Source organism: Motacilla alba, chromosome 7 (genome assembly GCF_015832195.1).
Source record: "Motacilla alba alba isolate MOTALB_02 chromosome 7, Motacilla_alba_V1.0_pri, whole genome shotgun sequence".
Classification (NCBI taxonomy): Eukaryota; Metazoa; Chordata; class Aves; order Passeriformes; family Motacillidae; genus Motacilla; species Motacilla alba.
Genome location: NC_052022.1, coordinates 23,171,500 through 23,188,171, shown reverse-complemented (window position 1 = coordinate 23,188,171; position 16,672 = coordinate 23,171,500). Strand labels below are relative to the sequence as shown.

General features: G+C 36.4%; 1 protein-coding gene across 5 annotated transcripts in view; it reads left to right on the top strand.

Annotated features, from left to right (window-relative positions):
- SESTD1 (SEC14 and spectrin domain containing 1) overlaps positions 1 to 16,157 on the top strand; it is a 50,795-nt gene extending 34,638 nt beyond the window's left edge. For all 5 annotated transcript variants that reach the window (XM_038142546.1, XM_038142544.1, XM_038142542.1 and 2 more), the window contains 9 exons: positions 1,459 to 1,581; positions 4,808 to 5,002; positions 5,601 to 5,715; positions 6,821 to 6,980; positions 9,615 to 9,696; positions 10,030 to 10,152; positions 11,050 to 11,241; positions 13,023 to 13,144; positions 15,416 to 16,157. In XM_038142546.1, the coding sequence (XP_037998474.1) occupies positions 1,459 to 1,581; positions 4,808 to 5,002; positions 5,601 to 5,715; positions 6,821 to 6,980; positions 9,615 to 9,696; positions 10,030 to 10,152; positions 11,050 to 11,241; positions 13,023 to 13,144; positions 15,416 to 15,545 (1,242 nt within the window). In that variant the 3' untranslated portion in view covers positions 15,546 to 16,157. The remainder of the gene's footprint in view (positions 1 to 1,458; positions 1,582 to 4,807; positions 5,003 to 5,600; positions 5,716 to 6,820; positions 6,981 to 9,614; positions 9,697 to 10,029; positions 10,153 to 11,049; positions 11,242 to 13,022; positions 13,145 to 15,415) is intronic.
- The last annotated feature ends 515 nt before the right edge of the window (positions 16,158 to 16,672 follow it).

Below are 16,672 nucleotides of genomic sequence, written 5' to 3'. Positions count from 1 at the left end.
TGGAAACTTGTAATGGGGAGATGGTCTTGGCCAGACAGGGCAACTGCTAAGCAGTACCCTTGTCCACTGTTCCAGACTTGCATGAGAACTGTCATTTCCATGTGTAAGTTTTCCAAGCCACTCTGATCTTAGAGGGGGACATCTGGGTACCTTCATTTCTAGGTCAGTTCCATATTTAACCCATAACAGCTGTGCAGACGTGCTGAGCACAACAGGAAGTTTCTCTTTAAACAAAAAGAACCTGTAACTTTAGAGTCTTAATTTGTCCTAGAAATGATAAAAGCAAGGAAGACTCAGAATGCTTTTGGAGCAATGAAAATATATGCTCTGAAACAGTGCTTTGGCATGGGGCAAAAAAGGGCAGCAGGAAGGCTGATATGTAATGACTCTGAGATGGAGTGAATTGAGTAGCCTTCTGTAATGATGATTGTTCTTGATTGCTGTTGCAGGGCAGTCTAACAGCACTAGGCAAATGGTCCAATTAGTCCCTGTTTCATTTGTCTTCATGGTTGTGGGGTTACATTGTGTATTGTATTATGTTTCCTGAAAATCTATGTGAAGCTGTGTTGTGATTGATGTTTAAACAAAACTAACATTAAAGACAGGAAGCTGGCTTCCTATGCCTTTTCATTAAGGTTCAGAATCTAGAGGTATTCCTGCATTTCCTTACTTCAGGACTCCAGTAGTAAGTGACTTCTGTACTTGGTTTCATTGCAGCAATCTCTGTTTACCAGATATTAAAAAATTTATCAGGAAATTTTTCCATAGATATCATCTGATAATTCAGATTTGTGTAAAGAAACCAAAATTTGAGACATTCTGCTTTGTTTAGAGTAATATTTACATCAAAAAATAGTTTCAAAATAATAATAAAAGAAATCCAATACTGTAGTCCAAAGTTGTGTTGCTGTGACCCTACAAAGACAAATTCCATGAGATGTGGCCACAAAAACTCAGTAACATTTCTGTTATTTGAATAGAGCAAGATGATGTGTGAGTTAAATTTTAAAACAAGTATGTATCCTATACTGGAGTGTTAGTTTATTCAGCAGACAAAAGGAGAAAGCTGTCAGGTGTGAGGCTGAGTACAACTGTGCATTGTAATCACTTCGGCAAAAAAAAATTCTGGTTTGAACACAAGAGCTCCATTATCATTGTGTTTTGAGCTCTTTTATTGACAAGAGATATGAAATGACAATTTTCTATTGGAAAAATCTTGTCATAGCTGCCACCTGTTTTTGTGGAGCTGACAGGCTAAGGTTAATGAAGAGTAGTTTCTACTTAAAACTTTGAAAGATGTGAATGGATTCAACAAGATTTTTACAGAGCTAAAAAGATCTGGTTTTTCCATAAACATGCTTTTTAAAAATGTCTGCTTGTGTTACAAAATTCTGCTTACACCAGTTTTTGTATAATTGATTTGCTGCTTTGTTTTTATCATCTTTATCTTTCTGACAGGTTGTCAATTGGCTTGAAGGACCTGGATCAGAACAGCTAAGAACCCAGTGGGGAATTGGAGATTCCATTAGAGCTTCACAAGCTTTGCAACAGAAGCATGAAGAGATTGAGAGTCAGCACAGTGTGAGATTTCCCATACCCTTTTCAAGTATCAAAATAATTCTAAATACATGTAGTTATGAGCAATGTATTTTGGTTATGAGTATCTAGGAATTTTGCATAGAGCATTATGTTCTGAGTTACAGAGGAAATTACCCTGGGAGTTATAAAACTAATATGGTCATATTATATATATATATTTGCATAATATTTTGTTTCCATTGTAGAAAAATGCAGATTTCTATCTGTGATTTTTCTTGAGTTTAGTATGTTACAGCAGTTCTTAAATTTTCATGTAGAGTAGAAGGGATAAATTTACTTTTTCCTCTCTGACAAGTCCTGCACTTCTCTGGTGAATAACTTAGTATTTTTGTCTCTATTAGACTATACTTAGCAGTAGCTGAAACTGGTTTAAGACTTTCATTGATCAAGATTTTAGATATACTTTATGTTCATAATGAAATCATGAGGACGCTGTTTTGTAACTACACTAACTTGATGCCTTTGCTTCTAATTTTGAATACTTCTTAAGCTTCAGTAGAATTTTGTCTTTCCATCAGATGATTAACTATAATTAGGTTATGAATATTCAGTGCTCCCAAAGGGAGTTTTGCTCACAGTGCTGTTCACCTTTTCTGACTTTCCTTGATGTAGACACTGGCAATTCTGTCCACTTTTTCTAAGTTCTGTTTGCAGTACTGGCAATAAAAATACTCACTGGCTTATAATTCTTTGGGATGTAGTTTAAGAGGAAAAAAAAAACCCCAAACTAGTCTGAAAAACACAGCACCATAGACAACACTAGTTCTACTGACTCCACCTTCAGTGAGGATGGTTTCCTTGCTGGATGCAGCAGTGTAGGTGTCTGTGTTAGGTTAAGTAAATCCCATCTTCTCTGTCCTGTTATTGCTTCAGGCTCTTCAAGCATTGTGGAAATCAGTACCTTCTGAAGGGTAAAACATCATGCAGTTGAAATCCTAATTGGAAAGGAAAAAAAAAAAAACCACAAACACCCTAGACTACCTACTTGACGAAAATAAATTTGTGTCTTTTAGTTAGATTGTTATTTCAAACTGAAAAGAAAACAAGACTGAACATACTTTGTTTTCACTTGGATATCTGTAACAGAGAGCTATGATTTAACTGGGGCTAAATGCAGTCCTTGAAATCATTGAAATTCCCACTGAAGTTTGCAGGCTGCCCTACAGTGTGCTGAAGCACTGGCAGCATGGAGCACAGCTTGGTTCTCAGGTGCTGGCACGAGTTTGCAGAAATAACAGTCAGAAAAAAAAATTTATATCAAAAGAAGTAATTGGAAGACCACTGTCCTACCTTACACTTAGATGCCTGTTCAGAGATTAAAACCATTTTTTGTCAACAGCGCTAGAAAAATGTGCTTTGCCTTTTCCTTTGATTTTTAGTGCACGCTTCCTCTTTCATTGTTTTCCTGCTTTTTCTCTCCTAATAATTGAATTGATTGTATGCTTGCTTTCTTTTATCACCTTCTGTTTAATGTTGATTATAGTATTTTGAAGAGTCTTGCAGAAATGTTTGATTTGTTTTGAAGATACATTTTTACTTCAATTTATTCTGAAGTGACAAAAATAATTTCTATAGAGTGTGTTTTTGTTTGGTTTTCTTTGTGGGGAGAGGGTGATTAGGTTTTGGGGGAATTTTAATTTTCTGATAGTTTTATTCATGAGCAATACACTGGAACTGTTGTTTTTGGGCAGGTCTCTGCGCCATGCGTTTGAGCTGTCACATACAACTGTGCCTAAGTTCTCCCACGAAAAAGATGAGAAACACACTTTTTATACCTGGTTTGCTGGTATCCTCATTTTACTTGATAGCTTGATCAAAATAATTTACTGCAGCTCTTACTTAGTTTAATGCTAAAAAAAAAGAAAAAAAACCATATTAATCTATTATTTTTTTTTTTTACACCTCATATCAAAGTTTATATGTCACATTTGGCTGGATTTGTATGTTCAGTGTCAAAGAGCTGTTTTTGTGAACTGATTGTGCTGAATCTGTGTATCTATAGTACACATGTCACAATGGAAGATGTTTTCACATTATGTCATCATAGTTTCCCCTTTTGGGACAGATGAGAAATTTATTCTGCTCTTGAATTTTTGACTGATTGCTAATTTAACTTTCTCATTGCTTTCTCTTTGTTCTTCTCCTTGCTCTTTTCATACTCTTTTTTTCTGTGAGCAGATGGTAGAGGCAGCTCTGGGAAAAAAAGAAAAAAAAATTCAGAAAATGGATATTTATACTCCGTTTTGCATGATTTGTAAATAAATGATGCAAAAGCTGAAGACATAATTTACAAATTCTAAACATCCCAATAGGAGCAAGACAAGAATACAAATTAAATCAAATATTGTAGGCCAATAGATGGTGCTGTTCCATAGAAATGCATAGGACGCTTCAAGGTCAAAATTAGAGCTGTTGAGCAAATGCATTTTGCTTTACAGGCATCTCAGTCATGCAAGATGTGAGTGTGATCTGGATGTATCAAGCTGTTTTTAAATCTCACCAAATTGTTAAATATTTGAACTATTTTCCTCTGCAAATACACCAACAGGACAACATAACTAAATCTTATGTATGTATTCAGTAATCAAGCCATGTGAAAAACAAATCTGCACATTTTGAATTAAATAGTATAAAGCTTTCCTTAAATAAATCACAAGGATCATTTTGAAGTTTCTGTGCCCGGACTCTCTTTTGTTCAGAAGATAGAGATTACTTCCACTTTGTCAGCAGCAGTATTTTTCCTAAATATTGTAAGGAAGTTATTGCTAATTTCAGTGACAGTCATGTCACTGAAAGTAACACCTGGATAGTCCTGTGAACAGCTTTTTATAATAGCTGATCACCTGGCTAAAATGATCTTTTGTTTCAGTAGACCAGTACAGACATTTAAGCACTAGAAATTTGTTTTAAAATGGTGAAATTCCTCTTTGGTGGAAGTTTGTGCTGGGACTGGGAGCCATGCATTGAACTCTTCCCATCTTTCTGCACTAAGTTTTCTATACTACAATATATTAACATCTACTAAGCACTTTATTGAGAGTTAATTTGAAATCAGGAATATTTTTTTCCTTCTCTGTGAGATAGTGCAATCTGTAATAGCCTCCTTTTTCAATCTGATTATTTATTAGCCCGCAGTTGGATGTATATCATTTAAGAGAAATAAAATCGTATTTGGCATTTTTAATTCTTCATCTTCTTGTGTTTCTAGGAGTGGTTTGCTGTTTATGTTGAGCTTAATCAGCAGATAGCAGCTCTTCTAAATGCAGGGGATGAGGAGGACCTTGTGGAATTGAAAGCATTGCAGCAACAGCTGAGTGATGTGTGTTACAGGCAGGCCAGTCAGCTGGAATTCAGGCAGAACCTATTACAAGCAGCACTTGAATTCCACAGTGTTGCCCAGGATGTAAGTGTTTCTTTTTCTTTTTTTTAAGGCACTGTCAATAAATTAGTGCCGTAGTATTGTAAATGTTAAATACATTGTAAAAATATTCAGGGAGATGAGGGGAAATATAATGTCACTTGGAAAATGCTGTAAGTCGTCATTTACTGTAGTTAAAACACTGAAAAAATTGGCTTCTCCTTGTTTTAGGAGGGAAGTACTTTGTAATATGTCTTACATTTCAGTAGAATTTGAAATAAAAAGCTTACTAGTTGAAAAGTTGCTTTTTTGCCCCCTTTTTTTAATTTAGAGGCATATGTGTTAATTGAACTGGAATTTGTTGGACTTTTCATAGTTTCTTTTTGTAAAGTGGCATGTTAGTATCCTATATTTTTTCTTAAAAAACAAGTAGAATCTTGGCTTCTACTCTCCCACCATCCAGGAGAGAGTGCTCTTGGATTTCTGCAAGGCAGATGGGTCGTTTATCTTGACTTTCATTTCCTCTAGCTGCAAAGAGAAATTTGAAAATGAAAAATTTCCAAACATTTATAAAATTGTAGACCCAACCATCTGAAGCTCAAACTTCTTTTTAAATATCAGCATTTATGTTCTTACATTTTAGTTGTCTCAGCAATTGGATGGTTTACTAGGAATGTTGTGTGTGGATGTAGCACCAGCAGATGGAGCATCAATTCAGCAAACATTGAAACTACTGGAAGAGAAATTGAAAAGTGTTGGTAAGCAAGATATTTCTGCATTTCAGACACACACATTCTAATAAGTGCACTACAGGGGGAAGAAAGAAAAAAAAATTTAAAAAATCACCAAAAAAGCAGGGGGAAAAGATCTTATGACTTCTGATTCCTCACTATGTAATGTTCCACTGAGTTACTTTGGGGTGGCTTATGCCATCTGCTGTGTGGTAGTTTTGTCTGGGAAGTGATCTGGAACTATTATCTTTTAAATGTTTTATATCTAATATATATATTTGTTATATGCCATTATCATGCATTTCATCTGTAAACAAACTTCATTCCCCCATTAATCCTCTTTAGTGACTTAGGATTATAATGCTTAGATCTTCTTGTCTCCGGAACTGACGCCTTGATGATTAAGGTTTTATCCACTCACTTTTAGAATGCTTGTACTGGGTGTTTTGCTGTAACTTTGAATGTATATGTTAATAAATGGCACATTGAAGGTTGTTACACTGTCAAGCATATGGAATTATTTCAGTTGGAAGGGGTCTACAGTGATCAGCTTGTTCATTAAGTAGTGGGAGAAAGAGCTGCAACGAAAAATAATTTATGAGAGAAGTAGGTATGATTGGAATATAACAGTTTGATGCATAAATGAGATATTCCTTCAGGAAAACAGATAGTAGAGCTGCCAAATAAGAGATGTAACAGCAGAACCCAAGAGTTGTCAAATTTCAGTGTAGAAAATTGTATCAGCCGTAGTTATTTCTGCCAGCAGTGGAAGAACACTTAGGCTACAACTGCTTAGCAGTGATAAATATTTTAGGAATTATCTAACTGTGTGGATGAAAGACATTAATTAGCTATGTATATGCTGAAAAGCTGACACGCTGTCAACTTCTGTTCCTTTTCTTGTTATCTGCCAGGTCATAAAATAGTAAAGCCTTAGTTCTTTGTTGATATAGACAAATGCTTACTCAAACATGGGTTGGAAAGGGTGGTGAAGGACAAAGGTCCTTTTCATTTTCCAGGTTCCAGTCTTCATTCATATATGATTCTGTTGCATTTTCTCTCTCCATTGAGGAGGAAACCCACCAAAATTCTGACTGATCACTTACCTTTTTTTTCTCCTTTCTCTTATTAGACTTAGGCTTGCAAGGCTTGCGTGAGAAAGGTCAAAGTCTTCTTGATCAGATATCTAACCAGGCATCATGGGCCTATGGGAAAGATGTGACCATTGAAAACAAAGAAAATGTGGACCATATCCAAGGAGTGATGGAAGACATGCAGCTAAGAAAACAAAGGTAAGAACAACAATTCGAGTCATTAAGATTTTTGTGTGTTAACAAGTTACGTTTTATACAATTTAGTTTGTTGTATAGAGCCTGTTTTGTTTTATGTTCAGTTAAGGGATGTATTACAACTGTAATTTATATTTGTAGTGTATTTGAATGAGACAGTGACTTCCCTGACTAATCAGTTGTAGTGTATTCCTAAAAACAAGCCACTTTTATATTTTGGTACTGGATGGAGTACTTTCTTGTCCTTGTAAACGCTCAGAAGTGAGACATTCCTTTTATATGGAGTTATGAAAATATGCAAGAGGTGCCTTGTATATGTTAGCAGTTTGAGATGGGAGTATAATGGAATTACAGTAGTGGTGATGGGTGTAAAATTACCTATTAAACAGCCTTGTTTATCCTCCTTTATCACAAGCTTGGTCCTTTGCGTATGCTATTTTCATTTCTGAAGATAGGAAGACAAATAAGGTGGTATTGGAAGGGACAGAGTACAAAATGGAGGCACAGATTTCAGGTTTAAAAGAGCAGATGATGGGATACAGGACCCTACAGTCACCCCAGAACATGGGGTTTGAGTTTTGGAAAATCATGTCGTGTGGGGGATGAGGTTGGGAAAAATGTTGGAGGGAGTTGAATTTATAAGAAGGATGGATTTTGCCATCGTCCTCTTCCTCCAAAATTTGATTATTTGTAATTAAAGATGTAGTAGTACTGGATTTTTTGTAGTACTGCCTTTTTTTTTTTTCTACTCCACAGTGTGAAAGAATTAGATGCTATTGCCAATAATACTGCTGGAAGCCCTGAGACAGTGTAATACTGTCCATAGAAATGGCCTGACGTTCAAGGGCATTGGCTGAGCAAAGAGGTGCCTCTAGGCAACAGCAAGTCTAGTGAGCATCAAATTGCCCGTTTTACAAATTAATTCCACTATTATTAAATTGTTTTCTTAGGGAGCTTAGTGTAAGGAGCTATGTGCTTTGGTAGTGGTTAGAGAAAATACTGTTTTAAGTCTGCCCTCTGAATCCTGTTAATTTAAGCAATACTTGTGTTTAGAGAGCCAGCTGCAAAAAGCTACATAGGATGTGTCACTGTGCAGTAAAATGGCAGCTGGAATTCCATGCTGAGAAAAGAGATGTGCATGGGAGAAGGAAAGACTTTGTACACCCAGTAATGGACTCTGAATCAGCTGTGAACTCAAAGATAAACATTGGAAAACTTGCAGAAATTGCTTTAGTGTTCAAACACACAGGGAAAAGCAAGTAGAATGCCAAGAATTATTAGGAAAGGAATAAAAAAACTAAAAGAAGAATGTCATTGTGTCGCTGTATAGGTTGGTAGTCAATTTCTGTTTGTGTTACACAATTCTGGTCTGTATTCTCAGAAGGGTTATAGAATTGTGGGAAGTCAGTTAGAGGACTAAAACATCAATAATATTTCCAGACAAAGGTATGAAGCAGCTTTCAGATTGTGAATGATTAAACGAGGTCATTTAGCCTGGATGAGAGACAAAAAAGTAAAAGGACTAAGTATCTCTCAGTAGCATGTAATAGTATTTTTTGCTATTTAATTTTTTTTTCAAAGTTCTGTTGAATGTTTCTTGTTGTTTACATACACATATTGTAATGTTTATTTTTAGGGGCATTTTGCTGCGTTATTTATGATTTTGGAACCTGTGAACTGTTTTCCTGCTTTATTAGAGTAGATAATGTCCTTTCTGTAAGCATTGCAGGACATGTAACAAAACGCAGCATGCTAACAAACTGTTCTTTGGAAGAGCTTATGTTTGTAACCAGTTTGGAAAGGATCATGCACACAGTCTTTTGCATTTGCTTATAAAGCCAACTGTTGTTGACATTAGTAATTCCATTTGCACTGAACAGGAGCGTGAGTCTTGCTGTCTACTTAGTAGGCTCTGAAATTGAAGTGGAAAGCATTTTGCTAAATATATTAGCTTAGGTCTCATTGTGGAAAGAGAAGGACTTTCAACACTTTTATTGGAATTCGGGAGAAAGAACTGCAAACTGTGCTCAAAGCAGAACCAGATAATTAGGGTCAGTTTTTATATCAATTAGATTTTGAAATGCTTCCTGACAAGTAAAGCAAAGGACATCATTATATAAGGATTCAGATATTGCCATCTGTAGTCAGGTAAAAAGAGAAATGGAAAAACGTATTGTCTTTTAACCAGCCTCATCATATTCATTAAGAAAACATTGCCCCCAACAAACAGTGCAGCTCAGAATTATGCCAGGTTGAAGCCCACTTTCATCTGAATTTTAGTAGGATAAAGTCTATCTTAGCCTCTGTTTTGCAGAGCTTACCAGTGCAGCAAGGTAAGGAACCTGGCATGCTGCTGCAAGACCTTGTAGCTGTCTGTGGTGTTACTGCCTCAAGCTTAGCCATATCAGGAATCTTGAGGATCATGATTTTGGTGCCTTGGAGTGCTCAGTTCTACTTATTGCAAGTTTCCGATTTTGTCTGTGGCATGAGGTGTTTTGCCAAGCTAAGCAGCTTTGATCACCTTTTCAGGAATGCTTGTATCTTAATGTTTCTCACTTGAAAACATTGTTGTCAATGTCAGAGTGCTTTGTGTCTGCTATACATGTGTTGATGAATCTTTCTGTGCTGCTATTTAAGGTGTGAGGATATGGTGGATGTGCGGCGACTGAAGATGCTGCAGATGGTGCAGTTATTTAAATGTGAAGAGGATGCTGCTCAGGTATGGAAATACCTCTAGAATTTCATCATTCTGATCTTCGTAGTCCAGTGGGTTGATTTATGGAGGCTGGTAGCTTTACAGTACTTTTTTGCAACTTTCAAATGTAGTTTTATTTAGGGAATATGTACAGTGAAAATAAAGGATATAGCAATGTCTGCAAATAGTATATTTGGGGATTGCATGCATGATCTCCCAGCTTGTGACAGCTCATTTAACTTTTTTCCTATATCAAAAGTATATGCTAGTACTGAAGTAATGTCACCCTTCTGGTTTAACTTCTGGCTTAATTTCTTTTTAATGTATTAGTTTTTATTCTTTTGGCTTGTTTTTAAGGCAGTAGAATGGTTAAGTGAACTGTTGGATGCTCTGCTGAAGACACACATCCGACTGGGAGATGATGCTCAAGAAACAAAAGTTTTACTGGAGAAACATCGAAAATTTGTTGATGTTGCACAGGTGAAATGTGTTTGGTTTTTTTTTTTTTTAGCAATATAGGGTTTGTGCAGTTTCACATCCTCTCCTAAACAGAATCAATATCTGTATGGGCAGTCATTGAACAGCTGTCACTGGTCTTACTGGTTTGCCTCAATGCCTGAGTGAAGAAATTGATTGCTGAAGTTGGCAGTGGGCCTAATTAGATGTTGCAGTTCCATCAAGAGCAGTAATGCTGCAGGTCACTACCTTAGTTGACCTTCACATAGGCAGTGCAAACAACTGAAGTTCATTGGCTTTTGTGAAAGGTATATCTCAAATAGTCTTTAAAATTACTTTTGACAAGCTGGGCCAAAGTACCTGGTCAGATGTTTTGTCAGTCGTTTACTGCTTTTAGGAGTGTCTAAATTGGACTTGTTAATTAACAGATGTGATGTTTTCTAATTCCACCTGTTGCACTGGAATTTCCTCTTTTGATGAATAAGAGTTGATGATGACAGGAGGGTCATTTACTGTTACAGTGTTTTGCCTCAGGGCGCCTGGATGCTAGCTGACCATAGACATGGTGCCAGTGAAGTCAGGGAGACAGTCCTCTCAGCAGTGGATATCAGTATCCCTTGGAAGATCCAAACAGCTGTTCAGAACTCTTGGGAAGCTCTCTTCTTTTGCCAGTGTGAACACTAGGCAGCAGTGGATATTGGATTTTTTTTTTAAGAGTGAAAGCACTGTTTGGTCATTACAATTTTATTCTTACTTTATCAGCATTTTCTAGTAGACCAGTAGTTCAATGTACTTTGTGAGCCTAAATTGTGGAGCTTCCATAAACTTGCCTGCTGTTGTTGCTTTAAGATGCTATTTCATTGCCAGGTAAAGTGCAGGGTTTTTACATGCACTTAATCTCCCATCCCCTCCAATTTTTAGAGTACTTATGACTACGGGAGACAGTTACTGCAGGCAACAGTGGTCCTATGCCAGTCCTTGCGATGCACTTCAAGGTCCTCAGGGGACACGCTTCCCAGACTGAACAGAGTGTGGAAACAGTTTACAGTGACTTCTGAAGAAAGAGTACACCGGCTGGAAACAGCTGTTGCATTTCATTCAACTGCTGAAAAGGTGAGTGTTGTGTTTTATTAAGAAGAAAAATTTCTTACCTGAGTTCAGGCAAAGAAAATGTACGAAATACGAAGTTGCCAGTGTGTACATTTACCCTTTCTAAATACTAAAAAATAAAAGGCAGAAGAATTTAGGAATATTTTTCAAACCATTAATTTCAATACTTAATGTAATAATTTTTCAAATACCTGTATTGGTATAGGGCCTGCTTAACAAAAAGGAGAACAGCACTCTTCAAATGGGAGTTCTGATACTGATGATAAAGCATTTCTTTGGCTTTTAGAGTGTAACTCTTAAAAGCCAGGAGCACTTCTTTGCGCAAGATATTTGACAAAGCTATCAGGTCATTTAAGTTCTTTGGAGAGTTAAAGGTGTATTGCCCTTTAAGCTGTATGGATTTTGGATGGGATAACCTTCTCACAAACTGTAAATGAGGGCAGCTCTTGCCACTTCAGTTTACACACAGGCTGTCTTGTTTCATCTTGTATTTTGCACTTGGCAGGGTTTGAATGTGCTGTCTTCCTGAACACACTCTACCTTAGTATTGTTTTCAGACTCCTATAGCCAAATGTCTCTGTGCTGCACCCATTCAACTGATGCAAGAAGCACAGTGAGGATGAGCAGTCAGCCACAATGTGATGAGGATTAGTTGCTGAAGGGGGAAAATGTTGAGAGCTTTCAAGTGCTTGAACTTGAGACAATGTCCTTTAATGTGGGTCATGAGGGATAGGGCCTTTTTGTCCACAACTGTTTCTTTGTGTGAAGTGGTGTGTTTTAAAAAATCAGTTTAGAGTGTGTGTCTCAAATATTGATAAGAAAACTGCATGTAACTGCAAAAAAACCCCAAATCTTGCACATAATAAAGTAAATTCATTTTGTCATTGAAAGAGAGCATGGATTCAGAGTTGATTCATTTGCTCCTTGGTTTTATTAATTTCTTATTTGTATTAGTGGAAGGTACTTGGAATTTGCAGGCATTGGGAGTTGGTGGAGGTTGACAAAAGCAAATAGATCATCTATGCTTCCAGAGATTTACCTGATACCAAATTAAATTTCAGTGGTTCATAAACTCCGAGAAGAGTAGAATCTCTCAATCCATATTATGAACATTCTTTCATTATTGCAGTAGTTAATTGCTGGGTTTAGGCAATCTTAAGTTAAAAGAAAGGAAATTAATGTCTCACAAAACAATGCTCTTTTTCAAAAACCTAATTCTCCTTTCACTATTGGACATATATTAAAGAGTCTGAGTGGAAAATAGACTGTTAAGATCCATGTTGCTTGGGAAAAAAATAAGAAGTGGCAAAGTGAGAAGTGGAAGAAAATAGAGTACTGAGTACTGGTATTGGGTTACAATCCCATCTGGAAAGACTTGTGTTCAGATTTTTTTAGTCTTACCTGTTCTGTGCCAGATGTGTTTTTAGTTTTGAAACCTGTTGCAAGGAGTCTTCATTGACCATGGTGTTTCCACTTTACATTACTGTCTTGTATGTTTAATGTCAGTCACTATTGTTATGCGTTTCATATTTGTTGCAGGAATATTGTCTAGGAAGACTACTTTTTATTCCCTCTCAGAAGTGATTCTAATACAAAACACTGGTAGCCCTGAACTGTATTAATCAATATTTTCTTTTCTTGAATTACATGTGTCAGTTGATCTCATGTAAATGTGGCAGTGGAAATGCCAAAAGAATGTCCACTCTGCCATTTAATGGCACTTAAAAAACTACATGCTATCCCTTGTGTACTTTATTCTGTATTTTCTTACTTTTATTAAACAGATTTTGCAGGAATGTCCAGAGCAGCCTGAAGCTTTTAATGAAATGGACCAATTTGATGAAATTGAAGCAGTTGGGAAATCACTGTTGGACAGACTAACAGTGCCTGTAGTTTATCCCGATGGGTATGTAGAATGGTTTCTAATGCCTTTGGAATAATGCAGATGGTAAAGTTGTATAATAGTCTCATATGCAGAAGAATCCTGAAGGCTTATTGCTGAAATAAAAAAGTGAGCACGCTGGTTTTATAAAATTTGAAATAAGACCTATCTGCTTTCTGTGAAAAAAATGGGAAAGAATTTTTAATGAGTACTAATGCACTTCCTTTTCAAAGTAGTGACTTTTTCACACTGAATGATTATTAGATTTTTGCAGTCTTTGCACCAGCACAGTATGCAGAAGTAACAGAAGAATGACCAGTCCCAGTCTCTTCTCCCTGAAAAAAGATACCAGATTAGAATTACAGGATTTCTATTTATTTATTTGCAATTCTGTCTATCTGAGATGGATAGATAAATTTATGTTATGTTGAAGATAAATTTGTATTTGATTTATTTGGTAAACAGAACAGTACTTCCCTCAAGAATGATTCATATTGACTTTAAATTGGTAGTTCTCTTGAGCTACAAAAGCAAATTGAATTTGGAATCTCAGCCATCATAAAACTCAGTTCTCTGTGTTTAATGATGTCTATTGTTATGCTGAGCTTGTAGTTAATTTCTACGTGAGTTACAACCAAGCTATGGGGCAAGTGTCTGGTGTGTAGGATGCCACAGCATAATGAAAAAGGTCTGAAATAAGTATATTGAATTAGAGGCTGAAGCCTTATGAGATAACATCAGGTAACTGCATTAAGCATTACCTGAAGTCTACCTGAAAAACACAGGTGCAGGAAGCTGGTAATGAAAATTTATTGTCATCATATTTCCAAAATGCCATATGCCTTCTGCAGTGTAGATCCTTCAATACAGAGTGCTAATCATGAAGATGGGCTCAGGCCTGAATTAGTAGTGATTTTCACTGTTCTTTCAATAGTGTGTTTGAAAATAGTGGAGGATTTTATAGCTGTAGAAAAAAAACCCAAAACAAACAAAAAACTGACCCAAAACCAGATCAAGAAGTGTTTGTTGAAGTATTTTTGTATAACTTCTGTATAGCAGATTGTAGTGACCTGGTAAAATAACAACTGTTCTATCCTGAGCATTATTTTTGACCCCTCTGGAATTTCAGTAGAGTTTTGCATATCTCTCTTCACAAAAATGGTATGGTAGTTGTCCTGTATGTCAGGACCCCCTGCTCTTCATCCTGGCATTCTGGTTTTGAAGTGTTTAGCAAATAGTTTGCAAAGCGTTTGCTGATTATTATAAATAGTTTGAGATTTAAGAACATGCAAAATGTCACAAATGCTTGGGGATGTTCTCATCAGCCTGTTCACCTCCTCAGACTTTTGCCAGTATCTTTTTGGAAGCTCAGGTCACTGTTCCCTGTCCTGCTCATAGCTTCTGCTCTGTATGAGGAAATGCTGTGATCCATGTGCAGTTATGCTGTCTGACCAGTTCCCTCCTCAAATGAGTCTGTTCCTGCACAGAACAACTTTTCTGTCCAGTTTTGCCTGTCTGAAAGTCCTTTGTCTTACTGCCATTTCCAGAGTGTACAGCTTCTCTGCTTTGTGACTGGATTTAATGCCTGTTCTTCTGAAACACATATTCTGTTCAAACCCTCCCTTTGCTGACAGCTTGGTTAGTGGTTTCCCTAACACTTCAGCTGTTCTTTTTTGTATTTGAATTACATAGCCATGTGTTCCTTTCAGTTTGAGAGGTAGATGGCATAATTTGACAGCATGTGGTTGACCTAACATGTGAAGAGTCCTTTAATAACGCAGCAGTTTTATAAACTCAGAATTCATGTATAGACAGGTATGTCACAGGATTGTCACAGTATGCAAAATTGTCAGATGGACTTTGGGGAGAGCCAGAGAAGGGTGGTAAGAAAGAGAGTTGGGAAGCATCCAGTTGTGCTTCTAAAATAGTGCCTTGCTGTTCAAATCACAGAATGGTTTGGGTTAGAAGGGACATTTAAAATCATCCAGTTCCAATCCCCCTGCCATGGGCAGGGACACCTTTCACTAGACCAGCAGTGTCTCACCACCCTCAACATTCTGTTGAGAGTGTCTTTTGGATATGAAAGGCTCATTGAGTATTTGTAACAGTTTCATTAAAAAATTGCTGTTGAGTCTCCATCACTAAGTCTCCAAAGCTTTTAAAGGTGGCTTTTAAATGACAAGAGGAAAAAGTGGCTATTTTTCTTATCTGCTTTGTGTTTTCTACTGCAATTAACAGGTGTATTAATGTACTGACTTACTACTGGTAATTTATTGTGGTTTGGGTTTTTTCTAGGTCTGAGCAGTACTTTGGGAGCCCAAGTGATATGGCTTCTGCAGCAGAACACATCAGGGAGAAGATGAAGTTAGTTAGCCTGAAAAAACAGCAGCTGAGACAACCAGAAGCCACTACGCCAGAGAGCTAATACTGACCTTATCTATGAATTCATAACAGGACTTCAGTTTGTAATCCAGCATGTTGTTTGCATATTACAGAATTTGGTATAATATATTAAAATGCATTTCACAGCTGTTACAAGTCTCATCTTTTTTTCAAAGTAAATGTTCTCAGCATCTTAATACTGTACATCTATCAAGCCATAATTATTTAACATGCTATGAAACCATAGACTCCAAGTATCTTATGAAAAGGAACTGTAAACTTTGCACTGAAATTTGCTGTAAAGCTTTACCTGACCTATCAGCTGCTTCTTAGTTAGACAGCTGATGCAAGCTTTGAGTGGTGCTAATTAAAGTGTTAGAAGTTCCATATTATGAAACTCTAGTTCTTTGCTTCCCCCATGCCCAGGTGATGTAGTAATTTTAGACTGTGAGGAAAGTACCTGCAGTGTAGACTGTGGTAACCCTGTAATTTTAATTTGAAATACTTTAAAAAAAATCATTTTTATTGTGCCAGTATGCAACCTGCCATCAGATCTTTGATATATCAAATTCATTAAACAGATGTTTTCCTATTTGTATTGATAATGTATTAAAAGCTGTTTGTGCTTAATAAAAATCATCTTTTTAAAATCTAAGATAAATTTGTTCTGGTCTGTATTTTCAAATATTATTTATGTTACATTTTTATAATAAGTGGTAGTAAAAATAATTACTCCCCCAACATGTTTAGAAAATCTGTATCATTTTTCTTATGAAATACATTGTAGCTATAAGAGAACTGCTTTTGAACTATTACTGATGGTTGCAAAAGTCATGGCTATTTTATTCTTTCTTCCTAGTAGCAGTACTTGCACAAAAGTAAGATGGTATTTGCATAAGTCAGTGTTACATTAATCATAGTTTTGTTCCCTTGTAAGACTGGCACATGTCTCCTGTGCTTTATTTCTAAGTTCTTTGTTTCCCTTCAAATGGAGAATCCTGAATAATATGAATATCTCTGTTGGTATCTTTGCAGTTAAAGGTTTTCGTGTAATGAAAGAGAAATTTACATGAGGTTCATAACTTTAAACCATGAGATTAGTAATTAAATGAAATTTATTCAGAGAAGGAAACTGGATTGAAACCAAATCAGCTGTGTGCATGGCTTGGT